The sequence below is a fragment of the Chiloscyllium plagiosum genome, unplaced genomic scaffold (genome assembly GCF_037043375.1).
Source record: "Chiloscyllium plagiosum isolate Xiang-an unplaced genomic scaffold, Cpla_swu_hap1 HiC_scaffold_6, whole genome shotgun sequence".
NCBI lineage: Eukaryota > Metazoa > Chordata > Chondrichthyes > Orectolobiformes > Hemiscylliidae > Chiloscyllium > Chiloscyllium plagiosum.
The window spans coordinates 109,574,969-109,592,572 of record NW_028270144.1 but is presented as its reverse complement, the minus strand read 5'-3'; the positions used below and the strand labels follow the sequence as shown (position 1 = coordinate 109,592,572).

General features: G+C 37.5%; 1 protein-coding gene across 2 annotated transcripts in view; it reads left to right on the top strand.

The window, feature by feature from the left end:
- Window positions 1-17,604, top strand: part of tmem131 (transmembrane protein 131) — a 202,805-nt gene that overhangs the window by 55,377 nt on the left and 129,824 nt on the right. Inside the window, exons 2-3 of one of the 2 annotated variants that reach the window (XM_043692263.2) lie at window positions 1,313-1,374; window positions 7,885-7,925. In XM_043692263.2, the coding sequence (XP_043548198.2) occupies window positions 1,313-1,374; window positions 7,885-7,925 (103 nt within the window). The remainder of the gene's footprint in view (window positions 1-1,312; window positions 1,375-7,884; window positions 7,926-17,604) is intronic. The other variant, XM_087988350.1, reaches the window with a different exon arrangement.

Here is a 17,604-nt window from a genome sequence, read left to right as displayed (position 1 = left end):
CCACCTCTGTTGAAGCAAAACACTGAGACAGCATAGTTTTACCTCCCTTGATCTTTATTCTGGGCCCTGGGTGGAGAGAGAACAATTGCCCATGCGCACAGACATAAGTTCATGGTCTTCTCTCTCTAACAGCAGTTTCTTAATGAATTATATAGTCATTTGCAGGGAGGAGCTTCCTGATAAGGGAACATACATATTAATTGGGTGACCATGACAATCAGCAAGTGTCAGTAGTAAAGATTAAGCTCTGTTACACAATGAATACCTGGCTCCACATAATGAATACTTTTCACCTTGTTAACTGACTTTACATACTGAATGCCACTTCATCTTGTTGAATGACTTTACATAATGAATGCTTTTTCACCTTGTTAACCCAGTACCCTTGCCTCCAGCACCCCATTGTTAACTGCAAGTTTTTAATCTGATCTGAGTCATGCTCAATTGAACCTCCTTGTTTGACAAAACTCAACCTTAATTCTTTTCCTATCTGCTCATACCTTATACACTTTCTCACTAGTACTATGGAGGTAACTTACTTTTTATAAGCTGTTCCTGAGGCTGGATAGACCTGACCAATAAATGCAGTGAGAGTTAATTGTAACTAATACGATGAGTTTAAAATGGTTTGAACTAGATGGTCTTGTGGTGTAGTGGCTTGCTCTTACGTGCTTACGTGTCTTTCCCCAGCTTCAGTCCAGATTGAAATTCCATCTCTGGACGTGAAGGCCCACCAAGTTACTAATAAACATCCAAAGCGTGTTTTGTTTTTTTTTAATCTGAAAGTTTTTTGTTAATCTAATTACTGGCTATTGTGATTTTGTCACAAGTGTGGTTTTGTTTTGTTGGATTGCTATTTGCATAAGCTCTGTTTTGGAAGGTATAAATAAATAACTTCTAATGTGAAAGCATTGCTGACCGTTGCATCCATTCTGGCTTTTTGCCAGTAATTTTTGTTTCATTGCTACTTGACCAGATTTTAGTTTTGTCTCCACTGTGAAACTAGCGTAACAAACTTTTAAATGAGATATATTCAATGTTGTAGTTGCTCTGGGTTAGTCAGACTTGATTTAAGATGGTATCTTATGTATTATGACATCATTCAATGTAACAGCTATCGCCATTTCAAAGAGCAGTTTTGAATAGGCAAACTCCTGTACAATGATTTTGTAGAGGGGGTGACCCCTTAAATTACTATTATGACATCATCTTGCTTAGCAACTTGTTTTCTCACCTTTATTCTAGCATGTGGTTATAATGTTTTACATTCAAGTACTGAGAATAAATAAAATAATTTTTATTTTCTTTCCAGCATTTATCCAGTCAGAAAACATAATTGAGATTCTCCACTTTGGAGAAGGAGGCTTGTTACAGGTATGTATTACTTGTGAAATTGTCGACTTGTGTGTAAATTCAATCAAAGTGGCAAGGTTTATTTGCTGCCTTGGATTCCAAATAATTGGTTTTAAGTTAAATTTGAATGTGGTGCTGTGCAAAGTGGGTGTAGGAGGGGTGGGGAACAGGGAGTCACTATTTTCTCATTCTGTAGTTGCCCTTTTTAAATTTAAAAAAAAACTTTGTTCTACTTTCATTTTTATGAATAAAATGTAGCCTTTGGGGGAACTGATATCAAACCTCTTTCAATGACAGAATACAAAGTTGTACTCGCTCACTATCCTTTGTTATGTAACAACATTTTCTGTTTTTGCCCCACTACTTATTTTCAATTTCTAATTCATTCAGTAACTATCTCAATTCGTCAGTAGAACAGAGCAGGGAGGTCTTGCTACAACTGTACACTGGAAAGATTACACCAGAGTACAGCTGCTTGATCATTGTAAATGCTTGAATTTGAAGCAATTCCAAGAAGACTGACTTGGCTGATTCCTGGCAAGGTGAATTTGCCTTGAGGGAAGGTTGAGCAAGTTGGCCAATATTTATTGGAGTTTAGAAAAATGAGAAGTGATCTTATTGAAACGCAAGGTTCTGAAAGGTCTAGACAGTGTAGGTACTTTGACTGGAGAACTAGAGGACATGGTTTCAAAATAAGGGGTTTCTCATTTAAAATAGAAATTTGGTAGCAATTGGTATTCTCTGTCATGGAAAGCAGTGGAGCTCAAGTTATTAAAGGCTGAGATTTTTTTTTTGTTTTATTGACTGAGTTGATAGCAGCTGTGAGAGTGCAGGTGAGGCCATAATCTAAAGAGCCATGATCTTGGTGAAACTGGCTTGAGAACTTGAAGTACAAACACAGATTTTGAATGTGTTTTTCCACAATCTCTCTTTTTTTTTATATAATGAGTGAGAATTTTTTAAGCTATACGCTTGTTTTTGATCCTGTTTGACTGGCTTAAAACTTCAATTGTGCCAAGATTAAGAAAAATAGCTACAACACAATTGTTAAGCTAGGTTGGTAGGACTGACTTATGAAGAGAAATTGGATCGGTTAGGACTAAATTCACTAGAATTTAGAATGCGGAAGATCTCCGAGAAATGTGGAAAAGTTTAACAGAACTAAACAGTGAAATGCAAGAATGATGTTCCCAAGAATGATGCCCAAACTGGGGGTCGCAGTCTAAGCATACGGGATAAGTCATTTGAGGACTAAGATGAGAAATTTGTACACCCAGTGATTGATAATCTGTGAAACTCTGCCATAGAATGTGAATCAGATCAAAATATTGAAAACATGCAAGGAGTTGGATATAGTTCTTTGGCCTAAAGGAATCCAAAGATATGGGGTGAAAGCAGGACCAGTGTACCGAGTATGATCAGCCATGATCCTATTGAATGGCGGAGTAGGCTTAAAGGACTGAATGACCTACATCTGTTCTGTAATTTCTGTTTCCAATCTAATTCTTTTAAAAATGTGTAAACTAATTACTTTACCCAAACATTTAATCAAGGAGCAGGCCATTCACACAATCAAGGCTACTCTACCATTTCACAAGATTGTGGCTGATCTGTGTGTAACTCTGATTTCACATTCTGGTTCACCTTCCTAATCTTTTTATCCCCTTGTCTAACAACCTATCCATCTCCCTTTAAAATATTAAAGGATGCTGCTTACACTTTTTTTTTGGAAGAAAGTTCAAACACTCACTACTCTAACAATTTGCATCTTGCTCAGGTCCAGAAATTGGCATTTTTAAATTCCTAATTTATGTACCTCAATCCTCCAAACTGACTAAGCTAGAACACCTCAGTTGTCGTCCTCGTGTCATTGTTACCTAATGAGGTCCATTATTGTTGTATCCTCTTCCATCTTGTCCCTCTCTAGCCATGAGCAGATGTCACAACCCCTGGCAACCAGGTGGGCAACATAGCTGTCTGAACCTGGGCTCATTCTTCGTTGCAGCCATTTGTTCCTTTCTAAAGTTGCTCAGACTTCAGCTGCTTACTACAGACGTGTTTGTCCTAGTCTGTGGTGGCATCAGGAGCTTTGACACGCTGTGGCATACATTGAAAACTGAAGTAGTAGTGGTAGTGGTAGTGGTAGTGGTAGTAGTAGTAAAACCTCACCTTCCAGGTGCTCGTAGCGTACCTGGATTGTACATGCACTAATTGATAGTTCCAATCTATGTCATATAAACTTGTGCTTTTCCAAGTTTTTAAAGAAAAGTGGCAATTAGGCTTGCGAACAAAAACTAAATAAACCATTAGGCTGTACCATTATTGGACCTCAAAACATAAACAAAGTATTTAATAATTTTTTTGCTTCTTTATGACTTTTTATTTGTATAAATGATTTTTACTAACACCATATTATACTATGATACCTCCACAATTTATTACAATGCATTTCAATGGCTACTCCATAAGTGCTATTAATTGAGGCCACCCACTGGTTGCTTCTATGTTGCATACTATTGTACTTTTCTAAATTGAATAATTTAATGTTCTTTTAAATGGGGGGGGGGATTGACTTCTTGTAAGCTTGGTGCGAATTAGGCTCAGCATTGAGTGGTTTAAAAGCGCTAGCTTTATTATTATATTTGGAATTATCTAGCATTATTTTCAATTTATGTATGTCGCTTTGGGTCAACACTTCATGTCGTATTTATATAACTATGCTTCTATGCCAAGTCTAGTCGCATGGTTAGTGTCTATTTCTAGAGCTTGTAGATTCTGTCAAATGCTCACTTGTAGTTTTCACTATCTGTAGTAAGCTCTTGTAAGGTTGTAGTTCACTTGCATTGGAAACTATTCTACGTGAGAACCAACCAAAAGTGAAATAGATATGGAGCAATTACCCCAAGGCTGCAATAAAGTGATATTTTGATATTGCAGAACTGAACTATTGAGTTTAGCTTTGCATTAACGTGCCTCGAGATGCTGCTGATAATCAAAAAAAAAGCCTTCCACTAACCAATCACATTGCACTGGTGGTTTCGTTGAGTACCGGTGGCGAAGTTCACTTCTGTTAGAGGAAATGCAATTTCTCGAGGCACTAATGAGTATCAGTTTTATTTATTCACAACTTTTTTGGCATTTTGTAAATATTGAGTATATCAAAGTGTCCTTTTTTATATTGTGGTTTTCCATAATTTTTGTATCAAAGAACCAAAGATTTACAGCCCAGGAACAGGCCCTTCGGCCCTCCAAGCCTGAGCCGATCCAAATGTACTATCTAAACCTGTCGGTCAATTCCTAAGCATCTGTATCCCTCTGCTCCCCACCTACTCATGCATCTGTCCAGACGCATCTTAAATGAAACTACTGTGCCTGCCTCTACCACCTCTGCTGGCAACACGTTCCATACACCCATCTTCTATGTGAAGTACTTGCTGTATGTATCCCCTTTTAAACTTTCCACCTCTCATCTTGAAAGCGTGACCCCTCGTTATTGAATCCTTCACCCTGGGAAAAAGCTTGTCTCTATCCACCCTGCCTATACCCTTCATGATTTTGAAGACCTCAGTCAGGTTCCCCACCCCCCCCATCTTTTTTTTTTCTAATGAAAATAAACCTAACCTACTCAACCTCTCTTCATAGCTAGCACCTTCCATACCAGACAACATGCTTGTAAACCTTCTCTGCACCATCTCCAATGCGTCCACATCCTTTTGGTAATGTGGCGACCAGAACTGTATACAGTATTCTAAATGCAGCCTAACCAATGTCTTGTAGAATTTTAACATGACTTGCCAGCTGTTATACTCAATACCCCATCTTGGCACCAGTTAACTAGCTTGAGCTTTTTGGTTTGGCCTCTCTGTAATAGCAATGGATTTTACAAAAAGTAAAACAAGGAGTGATGTACAATGTTTAATAGAAGTATGAAAATGAAGAAAACTGAGATAAAATCTAAAGTTTGATTTGCAATAAAGTATTTGCAGCATTCAGTAACTTAAATGTTGTAGTATTAGTGGGAAAGCAGCTTTTCTTTCATTCTACAGCGAGTATGGTAAATTTACTTGCCAGCTGAAATTCTGTACATTCTTCATCAAAGAGGGGAAGCTTAAACAACCAGGAAATGTGTATAGAAGTAGATTTCTGTGCCCTTGCAGATTATTTCCTATAATTAAAGGAAACTGAAATGAATGCTGGCTTATATAAAGAATATTGTGCAATAATTTTATCCTGTGCTTATGTGGGGGCAGTGTTGTTGAATGGAAAATTTGCTAGACTTTGTACTGTGCTTAAAACAAGATAAAAGAAAATGTGACTTGTGCAATATTAAACCATGTGATCTGATGCACCTTTGGTAATCTTAATTCAGCATCTCCATTGATCTCTGCATCATTTAATAATATGTAATCAACCAAAAGTACTTTAATTGGGTCTTCCTTAGCAACACCCTCCCAAGTTACTGCCCAAGTGTGCAAGAACAGAATTCATATTTAACTTGGAATTGTTTGCAGCTTTAATGGGTATACTATTTTTTTCATTTGTTTTACTGAAAATATTGACTAATACATGACTAGTTCTAGTGAGATAATCAAATCGTCAATATATGAACCTGATTCAGTAATTGTCAAACAACAGGATCCTGATTACTATAATGACTTGTAAGGTTGTTCAATATCTGGATTAGTGGTGCTGGAAGAGCAAGCAGTTCAGGCAGCATCCAGCTGTGTTCTTCCAGCACCACTAATCCAGAATCTGGTTTCAGCATCTGCAGTCATTGTTTTTACCAGGTTGTTCAATATGCTACTTATTCCAGCCCCACAATTAAATGTGGTTTTGTGACGTCTAAGAGTGGAGGAGGAGATTGGGAATGTTAATGAGATCAGGGAGAAATTTAATCTCATTTAATCTATTTCATTAGATGAAATAAAACGTGGTGGACCTATTTAACAAGTTGGACAAAAGTTGCATTTTAATGTTTTGAGATTTGATCTTGATCTTTTTGGTAGTATTGATGAAAGATCACCTTTCTGCGCAGGTACAGTTTCCAGCATTCGTGGTGTTTTTGCTTTTGTTGTAGAGTAGCTAATTATCATCTACCTTTTTGCTGTTAGGGATGTAGGTAGCACAGGCAAACTTTAAAGTATTAATCCATTTTCGATTGCTTGTAATGGCAGTGGAGCTATCCTTCCTTTGTGATCTAGTAACAATTCTGTGTCCTGCTAGACCACTTTTTGTTTAAAAGGCCTTTTAAGAGTCACCCATGTATTGTGTAGAAATGAACTTGTGTGCCTTGTGGAGCAGACAGGTGTTTTTCCCAGAATTATATTTAGTGTGATTCAGTTTTGAGGTTTTTTTTGAGCAGGCAGTCATTGTATTAATTTTTTTCCCCCCTGTTGCCATGAATTTCTGGATGTGTTCAATCTCTCAAATAGCCATGATGGGATAAATATGGCACAGTCAAATATGAAGTAGTGCTATCATAGTCTTACCAGTAAATGCCTTTGATACCTATGAACATTCTGTGTTTGGTTTGAAAGTGATGGTTTTAAAAATATTTTAATTCCAATAATAGAAAAATGTTTAAAAGATCTGAGAGTCTGAGTGAATAATCTGGTATTCAGTTTATGGAAGTAGTCTTGAATCGAACAGCCTTTAGTGACTTGAACCAGCAGTTGCATCGTGCTTAATTTTGAACCTGTAACAATCTGGGAAAATTTAAATGTAATTAGTTCAACTTTTCTAGAACATTGTCATTGAACCATATCAAGGGTGCTATTGTCATGATTTTCTAAATAGCTGAAAAAGTTGGGAGTTTTCTTGCACAGCTGCAATAATCTGAGGTTTGAGAATGCACCCTTGAATTTTATGGTGAATAACTAAAACAATCAGAATTTTCAACTTTTCATATAGTAATTCATCATCTTTTAAAACAGTTTTTAATATTATGCAGTGGATGTTCACTATAATCTATATGTGCAGCCTATTACATTATGAAAGTAACTGGCCTACTGAAAAACATTAAAGTGAAAATGCAGTGTATGTTTTTAAGAGCTCAGCTAGAAAAAGTATGCTCACTTTGAATATATCGATCCTGGGGAATTTTAATAGAACTTTGGTCAAAGGAGCATGCTGTGAGAATGTCTTTGTCTTTGTCTAATTACTCTCTCATTGTTGAATTGATTAGTTTTATCAAGCTCCAATCAACAGAATATCTCTTGCTTCAGGGAGACTAACCATTTCTGCATGCAGAAACTCCTCCGGCCATGACTGTGTATAAATTTGCTCTCCTAGGAAGAATCCATTTACTATTCTGCCTTACTTGAGCAAGATCCCAATGAACCACGTCACTAACCATGTTTGTAATTCTTTTATTCTTGTCTTTGAGGGGGAATTAATAATCGTAGTAATAATTGTTTACTATCAATTGTTGACCAATTTATTAATTTTTCATTTTGAGAAAGGCAAAACATTTTTAATTTATGTAGTTTAGATATTGACTTTAATGATTTTTTTTATTTTGTGTATTTGCAGACGGAGTCCGATTTGGGCCTCAGTTCATATCAACAGAAAGCGTAAGTATCCTCTTTTTTCCTGAGATATTGACAAATCCCAAGTTGAAGTGAAATAACATATTATTTTTTCTTTTGAAATATTATTTATATTTGTACACTCATCATAGAGATGTACAGCATGGAAACAGACCCTTCACTCCAACCCGTCCATGCCGACCAGATATCCCAACCCAATCCAGTCCCACCTGCCAGCACCTGGCCCATATCCCTCCAAACTCTTCCTATTCATGTACCCATACAGATGCCTTTTTAAATGTTGCAATTGTACTAGCCTCCACCACTTCCTCTGGCAGCCCATTCCACACACGCACCACCCTCTGTGAAAAGGTTACCCCTTGGGTCCCTTTTTATATCTTTCCCTTCTCACCTTAAACCTGTGCCCTCTAGTTCTGGGCTCCCCCACCCCAGGGAAAAGGCTTTGTCTATTTACCCTATCCATGCCCCTCATGATTTTATAAACCTCTAAGGTCACCCCTCAGCCTCTGACATTCCAGGGAAAACAGCCCTAGCCTATTCAACCTCTCCTATAGCTCAAATCCTCCAACCCTGGCAACATCCTTGTAAATCTCTTCTGAACCCTTTTCAAGTTTCACAATATCTTCCGATAGGAAGGAGACCAGAATTGCGCACAATATTCCAGCAGTGGCCTAACCAGTGCCCTATACAGCCGCAACATGACCTCCCAACTCCTGTACTCATACTCTGACCAATAAAAGAAAGCATACCAAATGCCGCTTTCACTATCCTATCTGTCTGCGACTCTACTTTCAAGGAGCTATAAACCTGCACTCCAAAGGTCTTTGTTCCTCAACACTGCCTGGGACCTTACCATTAAGTGTATAAGTCCTTCTAAGATTTGATTTCCAAAAATGCAGCATCTCTCATTTATCCAAATTAAACTCCATCTGCCACTCCTCAGCCCATTGGCTCATCTGATCAAGCTCCCGTTGTAATCTAAGGTAACTTTCGCTGTCCATTACATGTCCAATTTTGATGTCCTCTGCAAACTTACTAACTATACCTCTTATACTCACATCCAACTCATTTATATAAATGACAAAAAGTTGTGGACCCAGCACTGATTCTTGTGGCCTTACACTGGTTGCAGGCCTCCGATCTGAAAAACAAACCTCCACCACCTGCTGTCTTCTACCTTTTTTGAGTCAGACTGTCATAGTAAACCTTTTTGAAAGTTTTAGCCAAACTGACCATATCAGCAATTTTAAGTTTGGGAAAGGAACAGAAAATAATTAAGGAATAGAAAGTCTGAAATTTTCTCTTTGACATGTGCTGTATATGCTGTCATATGTATTGTCTATCTGTGCAGGTTCTTAGGTACTCAGTGTCTACCCTTGCACACACTAGACCTTTTTTTTTTGACTTAATGAGAGCAGTCTTGTAGAGACTGCTAATTTCAGGTAATAAGAATAGGCTTAATGTTACTGATTTAAGCCTTGAATCTGAGATTTCTTTTTTCTCACCAAGATCTTGTGATGTCCTCAGTGGATAGCACTTATTGCACTCAATCAAGTACTAACCCTTTCAGAGCCATATTCAACAGCTTAAAAATAATAGGATGAGAGAACTGGTAACTAAACATTTGGATAGCATCTCTTCTCCACTACCAACTCCCAGCATATCATTGGTTGTCCATTTTCTCACTGATTCTCTTGCCAATTAAAGACTACTCTGAGCCCTACTTCATCTCTTGAATAGAAATGATAATCCCAGCATTCACATACCTTTTCCTCATCTGATGATAATTAAACTTCCCCACACTTCCTATCTCTTACTTTCCTGAATTCCTTTGTCTCAGCTCATGTTTTTTTTTCCACTACTCGCTTCCCTATCTCCAGGTTTCAGACTGAAATAGTTCGCAAGCTTACTGGTGAAATAGTTCACAATACTGTCACTGGTTTTCTTTTTTTTTTAAAAAAACGTTGTCTTCAAACATTTCCTGATTTCCTAGTTTCTAATAATTCATTTACATTTTTGAAATTTGTTGTGACTACCTTTTGGATCTTCCCCTGTTCATTTTTGGCTACCCTTGCTAGTTCTGTCTTTTCACTGTTTCACTCATTAGACCATCCATGCAGTACTTCACGTTTTAATAAATAAATATATCCAAAGCTGTTAAGTTTTTTTTTAATCCACAAGTCAGTATCAACTTTTTCCCATTGGCTGTTATTAAATGTCATTGCTATATTTTGAGACAAACGAGAGTATAACGTCATGGTGGTCCAATTTGCAACTATGTAAATACATAGTGACTGGATCCTAGAACATTAGTTCAGAGTGATGTGTTGATTTGCATGTGTTCCTAGGGGCAAAAAACCTAACTTCATAATGTGCAGTGTTGAAGCCAAAAATCTCTGCAAACATTTCCATTCTATTGGGATTTTTTTTTATTTTCAAGAATTTTAAATTTAGTAAACATGTAAACAATTTTAAAGTCAATAGGTGAGTCAAATCAGCAATTCAGTTGCGAAATTAACTTGCACTTTGGCCAAAATTTGTTTCTAATATATCAGGTCATTTTATTTCATAGTTTAATGGACAGAGAAACTCTGCTTTGGGAGTAGTAACAATATTAAAGTTTCCTATAAATCTATAAAACTATACTACTTTTGAGAGCTAAAAGTTTAAACTGATGAACAGTGATGACATAGATGGATTTTAAGATAATTTGGCAATAAGATTCATTAATGTCTCTGAAGGGCAGATGCACAAGAGACAAGTTGCAAATGAAGAATTTAAAGAAACCTGGGTGGAACTTTAAATGTAAAGATTAAGCCAGGGAATTAGGTCTATTAAAGTGAGAATCTTTGACTTTCTATGGCCACATCTAAGTTTATGTATGTCAGTGTGGACTTCATTGAATAGAGAAGAAAGAGTTAATGTAGGATGATATTGGATCATTTGGAGTTTGAAGGTGGCAGATGGACAGTCAGTTACTAACTCTGGTTTTGAAAATGGCAAAGATGTACTCTCCTCCATTTAATGCTTTCTATTTGTGTTTAATGTTGCAGTGTAAGATACTTGTGATGCATAAAGAGATCTGAAGGTTGAATAAGATGTTGAGTGTCAAAAGTCTTTCTTACTTTTCAGCTGAAAATCATCTACCCTCAGGCTGACCTATTCAGGTCCTACCCAAATCTGAGCCAGAACCCAAAAATAGGATGTATTTTGCTGTTGAATTTTTTTTTTCCTTTGCCTGCCTACCCTCCAAGGTCAATTCATTTTGTTTGTGACACTTTTTTTTTTAATTGGGCAATATTTCTGTTGAAGATTGTATAACCAGGGATATCACAGCTGTTCTTATTTTAGATACATTGTCTACCTGCGCGCGCACCCCCCCCCCCCCCCCCCCCCGGCCCCCGTTATTGATTTCATAATGGAGAAAAGCACGCTGTCTGTGGCAGTCCGGACTGTTAAATGTGGTGTCAGTAATCAAACGATTGTAAAAGGCACGACTAGTGTTGTTGATTTAACTAACTTGGCAACAGTAAAAATAACTTGCAGCATGAATAGAGTGTAATGTTATGTTAAAAGTATTTCGCCCATTGGGACTTGTCTTGAGAAAGGTAGTATTACGTAGAGGAATGCATCCATAGAGCAATATTTTCAGTTTTAGGTGAGCATTATGAACAGCTAAATATGGTGGTGGGAAGGGAATTGGTGGGGGTGGTTGGGAGAGGCAGAATATACCCGACATTTGCTTTATTTCCACATTTTTCTGACTTTGATGTAGTTCAGTAAATGTTCTCACTTGGCCAAGTTCATATGGAGAGCATAGGCACTGCAAGGTTGCTCATTTGTGAACAAAGTAACTGTGAAATAACGTGATGTAGTAGTATTATTGTCTTGTAAATACTCTCTATTTTGAAAGACAAATCTAAATAAAATACTCATCTATGGTTTAAGTTCATCAACAAAATCATTTGCTAACTCTCCAAAAAAATTTTATTAAATTAGATACTTTAAATGCAGCTTTGGTTTTTTTTTGGTTTTGAATTAAACAATGACTACTTAAGAATTGAGACATCATTTTATAACAACCTGAAATGGCATTTTACTTTAAATAACTTTTTGAGCTATAATTTTTTTTTTTGCACTGCTATACTTATCAACCTAACTACTGATATTTGCTTTGCTGTTTTATTTTTCTGGCAGAACAGACCATGAGTAGCAGAATTGGCAATCTGTTTGGTGTTTAGATTGCTTCATTGCTTTGGAGGGAATATGTTTGGAATTCTTGGCAATTTACCTAAACCTCCCTCTCTTGCTTGCTGTCTCTGTAATTTCCTTAACATGGTATTCTGAAGCTGTATTTGGGAACTGTAATTTAAATTGCATGTTGACTTACAAAATTTTATTTGCTCTGAAGTAGTACATTCTTACAATGTGGAAAGTTGATCTCTTCACCTAAAATGACTTAGGTAGTGCAATACTGCTTTAGAAATTCTTATTGTCACCAATCCCAATCATGCTTTCTCCTTTTTTTTGTTTTTTATGTTTTAAATCCAAAACATACAAAGCTTTGGCCAGCTGTATTTGGATCAAACCATTGATCCAAACTGTATTTAGATCAATGCCTTGATTTAAGAGTCATTTAAATTTTTTCAAGGTTAGTTATTTAAGATTTTTTGGGATTTTTGCTAATCATAAGACTGTAAAACACCAGAGTAAACCATTCAGCCCATCAAGTTCACTCTGCTGGTCTATGCGATCATGGAGCTGATCTGATAATCCTAAAGTCCCCTTTTCCTGCTTTAATCTTGTAAAAACCTTTTTTTTTAAACCCTTAATGATTAGGAATGTATCTCAGCCTTGAATATATTTAACAACCAAGCCTCTGCAATATTCATCAGTCTGTTAGAGGGGGGAGAAAGAACTTGCTCACTTCTGTCTTAACTAACTCCTTTTGAGCTTAATCCACCTGGCCCGAGATTACACGGGGAAACCTTATCCATTAACGATCTGAATGATGGAACTGAGGCTACGTTTGTAGATGACACAAATCAGTGGAACGGCAGGTAGTGTTGAAGCAAGGACTTATGCTGGCAAAGAAGTTGCAGATGGAATACCGTGTGGGAAAGTGAGAGGTTATGCAGTCTGTTAGGAAGAAGAGCATCTTTTGAAATAAAAATAAAATTGGAGCAGCTCTTACAGCTGTGATTCTTCTCTGCCAGGGTTCAGAAAAAATTTACAAGGATGTTGCCATAGTTGGAGGGTTTGAGCTATAGGGAGAGGCTGAATAGGCTGGGGCTGTTTTTCTGTAGAGTGTCGGAGGCTGAGGGGGTGATCTTTTGTAGAAGTTTATAAAATCGTGATTGCCGTGGATCGGGTGAATAGTCGGGTCTTTTTTTTCCCAGGATAGTAGAATCCAAAACTAGAGGGCAAAGGTTTAAGCTGAGAGGGGAAAGATTTTAAGAGGGACCTGAAGTGCAAATTTTTCTCTCCGGGTTGATTGTGTGTGGAATGAACTACCAGGGGAAGTGATAGATGCAGATATAGTTACAACATTTAAAAGGCATTTGGACAGGTATGTGGATGGCAAAGGTTTAGTGGGATAAAGGCCAAAATGCAGGGAAATGGGACTAGTTCGGTTTAGGAAACCTGTTAGGTGTGGACAAGTTGGGCCAATTAGTCATACAGCACAACCTGGCAATTGACTCATCAATGAGCATTCCTTTCTGATGGTGCGTTTTTTTTTTTTTTTGCTTTGGTATTCTTGCAGTTCTCCAGATGAGAGCAAGACTAAATTATTTGACAAATGCCTTTTTTTGAAAGCAATAATCAAATGATTATTTATACTAATTATTGTTAAGCTAGTGTATGGCAGGCATGAAGAATTCCATTGCTCTTGTACTCAATGGCCCTGCCATAATTTTTCAAAGAGGATTATGCTGAATTTGTGTGCAATCCTTATTAGGCATTGGGTGGATTACTGTACAAAGTTCTGGGCAACATGCTTCGGGCCCATTGCTGACCAACTAGCATGGGCAGGTGGTGGGAATGGTACTTTAGTCATTCAAGCTGTCTCTCTTAGATCCAAGTTTGTGGAATATTGGATGTCAAACATGTGTGTTGGAATAGCCAAGTCTAGAGGGAGCAAAAAGGCATGAATTAGGGTTTCAGCAGCAGATGAACTCTGGCAGGTGATGTTACGGAGATGAAAAATGTGGTCTTAGTCATGGCGTGTTCGTGTTTGGAAGTTTATCACTGGACCAATATAGCTGAGAAATGAAGGAGCCAAAGCTGGGTCCTTGGCTGATGGCAAATGCAATTATATGGAAGCAGTAAAAGAAACAATTGCACCTAGTACTCTGATATTAAAGTCATGTATCTGGTTAGTGCACTGTGTTGGTTCAGTTTATTCCACCATGTTCATAAGTACTACATGGTTTTCTCCAGTCTTTTTTCTTTTAATTCTTTGCAGTAGTTCAATGATAGATGCGTTGTGTCTTACACTTAGTGTTAGCAGAGCAGGTAGTGCACTTCAAATATTCTAAAAGCTGCAAGTATGTGCCTGTGGCTTTTGGCAGATATCAAACGAAGCATTTGGTTCATTCTGTTATAGTAATAGCTGGATCATAGAATCTTCGACTCATACAGCATGGAAGCAGGCCCTTCAATCCAACCAGTCCACGTATGCTCCATGTTCCCAAACTAAACTAGTTCCACCTGCTTGCACTTGACTCCTATCCCTCCAAACCTTTCCTATTCATGAATTTATCAGAACAGTTTGAAAAGTTGAGCATTTTCTATTTCATTTTTAACTTATGATAGTTTAATATTTTAGGCATATTTTTGCTTAAATGTGAGAGTAATTGCACATTCAAATGATGTGAGGTAGATCACTGTTCAGACATGAATATTGCATAAAACAAAAGCTGTTTAATTTTGACAAATGGATTTGATTTTGATTTTGTTTCCATTATATAATTCTCAACTTCTAGCACATCTACATCTCCACCCTGCAAATGAATGCTGTCATTTTCGTTAGCTGATGAAGTTCTGTCCTTTTGAATGTAACCCCTTGTGTGGGCGGGTGGGGGCATTGATATTTGAGCTAATTCACTAAGGATTGTTTTCTGCAGACAATGATACAAAGACCGTTTTAAATGAAACTATAAATACTAATAGTCAACAAGTGTTTTTTTTTAGCAGTTTCCCCACTATTGGCCAACAAGGCATGTCATATGTTCAAATTTATAATGGTCCTCAAGTTTCCAAAACCACCACCTCCAGGGCTGTTGTGGTAAATTGGAAGATGAGGTAATACAGTTGCATATGAAAGCCCAATAACTAGAGTTAAAGTGGAGAAATGGTAGCTGAGAGTTTGAATGTGATTAAAATTTTGTATTAATGTTAAGTATCACCTGATGATGCTTTAAGATGTTTTGTACCATTTGGGAAGTTAAACTGGTCTGAACTTCATTTTAGTGTTCTAAACAGCTGTGTCTTAGCTATTTGTTAGCTGGCAAATTAGTCACCTGACAGTAAAGTTTATTGTTGACAATTGAGAAGTGGCAAACAGGGATTGGTTGCTTCAAATGGGATGTTTCAGTACGTGGAATGTGACCACATTGCACCTTAGTGTAGGTATGGAAATATTTCAACTATGTACTTTAATTGTCGTGCAAGAAAGCATGATTATATGACTAGCAGTAGAGCACAAGACACTATTGGAAGTGTTCTGTTGGAATTTTAACTGGCATGAACTTGCTCTATTTTGTCATTTTCGTACCCTAAACTTCACGCTATTTGTGTATACCTAGGCGTGACCTGATTTAAAATGTAAATACAGTAGTGAAGTTGCTAAATGTAACTTTTTAGTGTTTTGGATTGAGTCACCCACAAGCTGCGTATAACTGGGCCCTGTAACCCAAAACAAGTATCTTGATTGTGTTTCCCAATCTGGCAAGTGTGGAGATGAGAGCTCCCGAAGGTTGGCTGTAACACTTCAAGTTTATGTGCATGATGGCCTGCAGTTGGAGGTACCTGTTCACTATCCATATTGGAAGCATTTCCTTGGATGTCTGATCTATCAGCAGTGTGATTTTCATCTGAGTTATGCAGTTGGACAGACTATATAAATGTTAAAACCTAAGTAATAGTCACTTAAGGTACCAAATAGCCTTACATCTCAAACTTTGGGAAGGAAGATGAGCATTTTCTTTAAAATTTGAGCTTGTTTGGAGGGTTAAGGAAGAGAGAACTTTTTTTTTAATTGTAGCTACTAGTAGCATCCTATTTTTCCTTAAGACTACATAATGCTGACCCTGCAATGCACACATAGAACATAGAAAAATACAGTATACAACAGGCCCTTTGGCCCACGAGGTTGTGCCAAGAATTAATCCTAATGTAAAATATAATAACTTAACCTATGCACTCCAACTCACTGCTATCCATGTGCGTGTCCAGCAGTTGCTTAAATGTTCCCAATGACTCTGCTTCCACTACCACAGCTGGCAACGCATTCTGTGCATTCACAACTCTCTCTACGTAAAGAACCTACCTCTGACGTCTCCTTTTATACCTTCCTCCTAATATCTTCAAACTATGACTTCTCGTATCAGTCAATCCTGCCCTTGGAAAAAGTCTCTGGCTATTGACTCTATCTATTCCTGTCCTTATTTTGTACACCTCGAATCAGGTCTCCTCTCTCCCTCTTTCTCTCCAGAGAGAAAAGTCCAAGCTTATTTAACCTTTCTTAATAAGGTAAGCCCTCCAGTCCAGACAGCATCCTGGTAAACCTCCTTTGCTTCCTCTCTAAAGCCTATGTATCTTAGCTATAGTAGGGTGACCATAACTGGACACAATATTCCATGTGGTCTCACCAGGGACTTGTAGAGCTGTAGCAAAACCTCGCAGCTCTTAAACTCGATCCCCCTGTTAATGAAAGCCAAAACACCATACATCTTACATTGGTCATGTGTTGACTTTTCGCAATGTGGTAGTTATATCCAGCAGACCATTAACAAAACTGATAGATTTGAGGTGTTAAGTTATTTCTTTTCCCTCTCATTACCATTCAATTCATCTTCTCTCCACACCTTCCTTAAATACCTCCCAACTTTAGCTCATCCACACATCCACCCTACAAATAATTAATGCTGTTGTCTTTGTTAGCTAATGAAGTTCTCTCTTGTTTTGATACTAACCCTTGTTGAGGATATTGATAATCTTTTTAGGTATTTGTCAGAAACCCCTGTAATTTGGACTATTTAGACCATAGTACTATTAGCAAATTAGTGAAATCATGAGGGAATATTTAACATCACATAGGAATAAAGCTGGAAAAGGCATAGTCAGTAAACCTGGCTATTGGAGGAGCATCAGTAAGCCATCGAGCCTGCTTCACTGTTCATTTAAAATCATGGCTACTACAGTGCCACTTTTTTCTGCAGTGTTTTCACTTTGATGTCATTAGTTTCCAAAGTCTAATGATTTCTGTGTTGAACATATTCAGTAATTCGAGCTTCCGCTCCTTGGGTAAAACATTCAAAAGATTTATCATCTGCTTCCTCCTATTCTTCCTCACCTGTATCTGGAGATTATCGCCTGATTTTTAACTCGTGAACAAGGGGCAACAGCTTACCTACTTCTGCCCTGTACGAATTAAGCTAATTTCAATGCAACCACCCTTATTCTTAGAAATTCTAGGAAA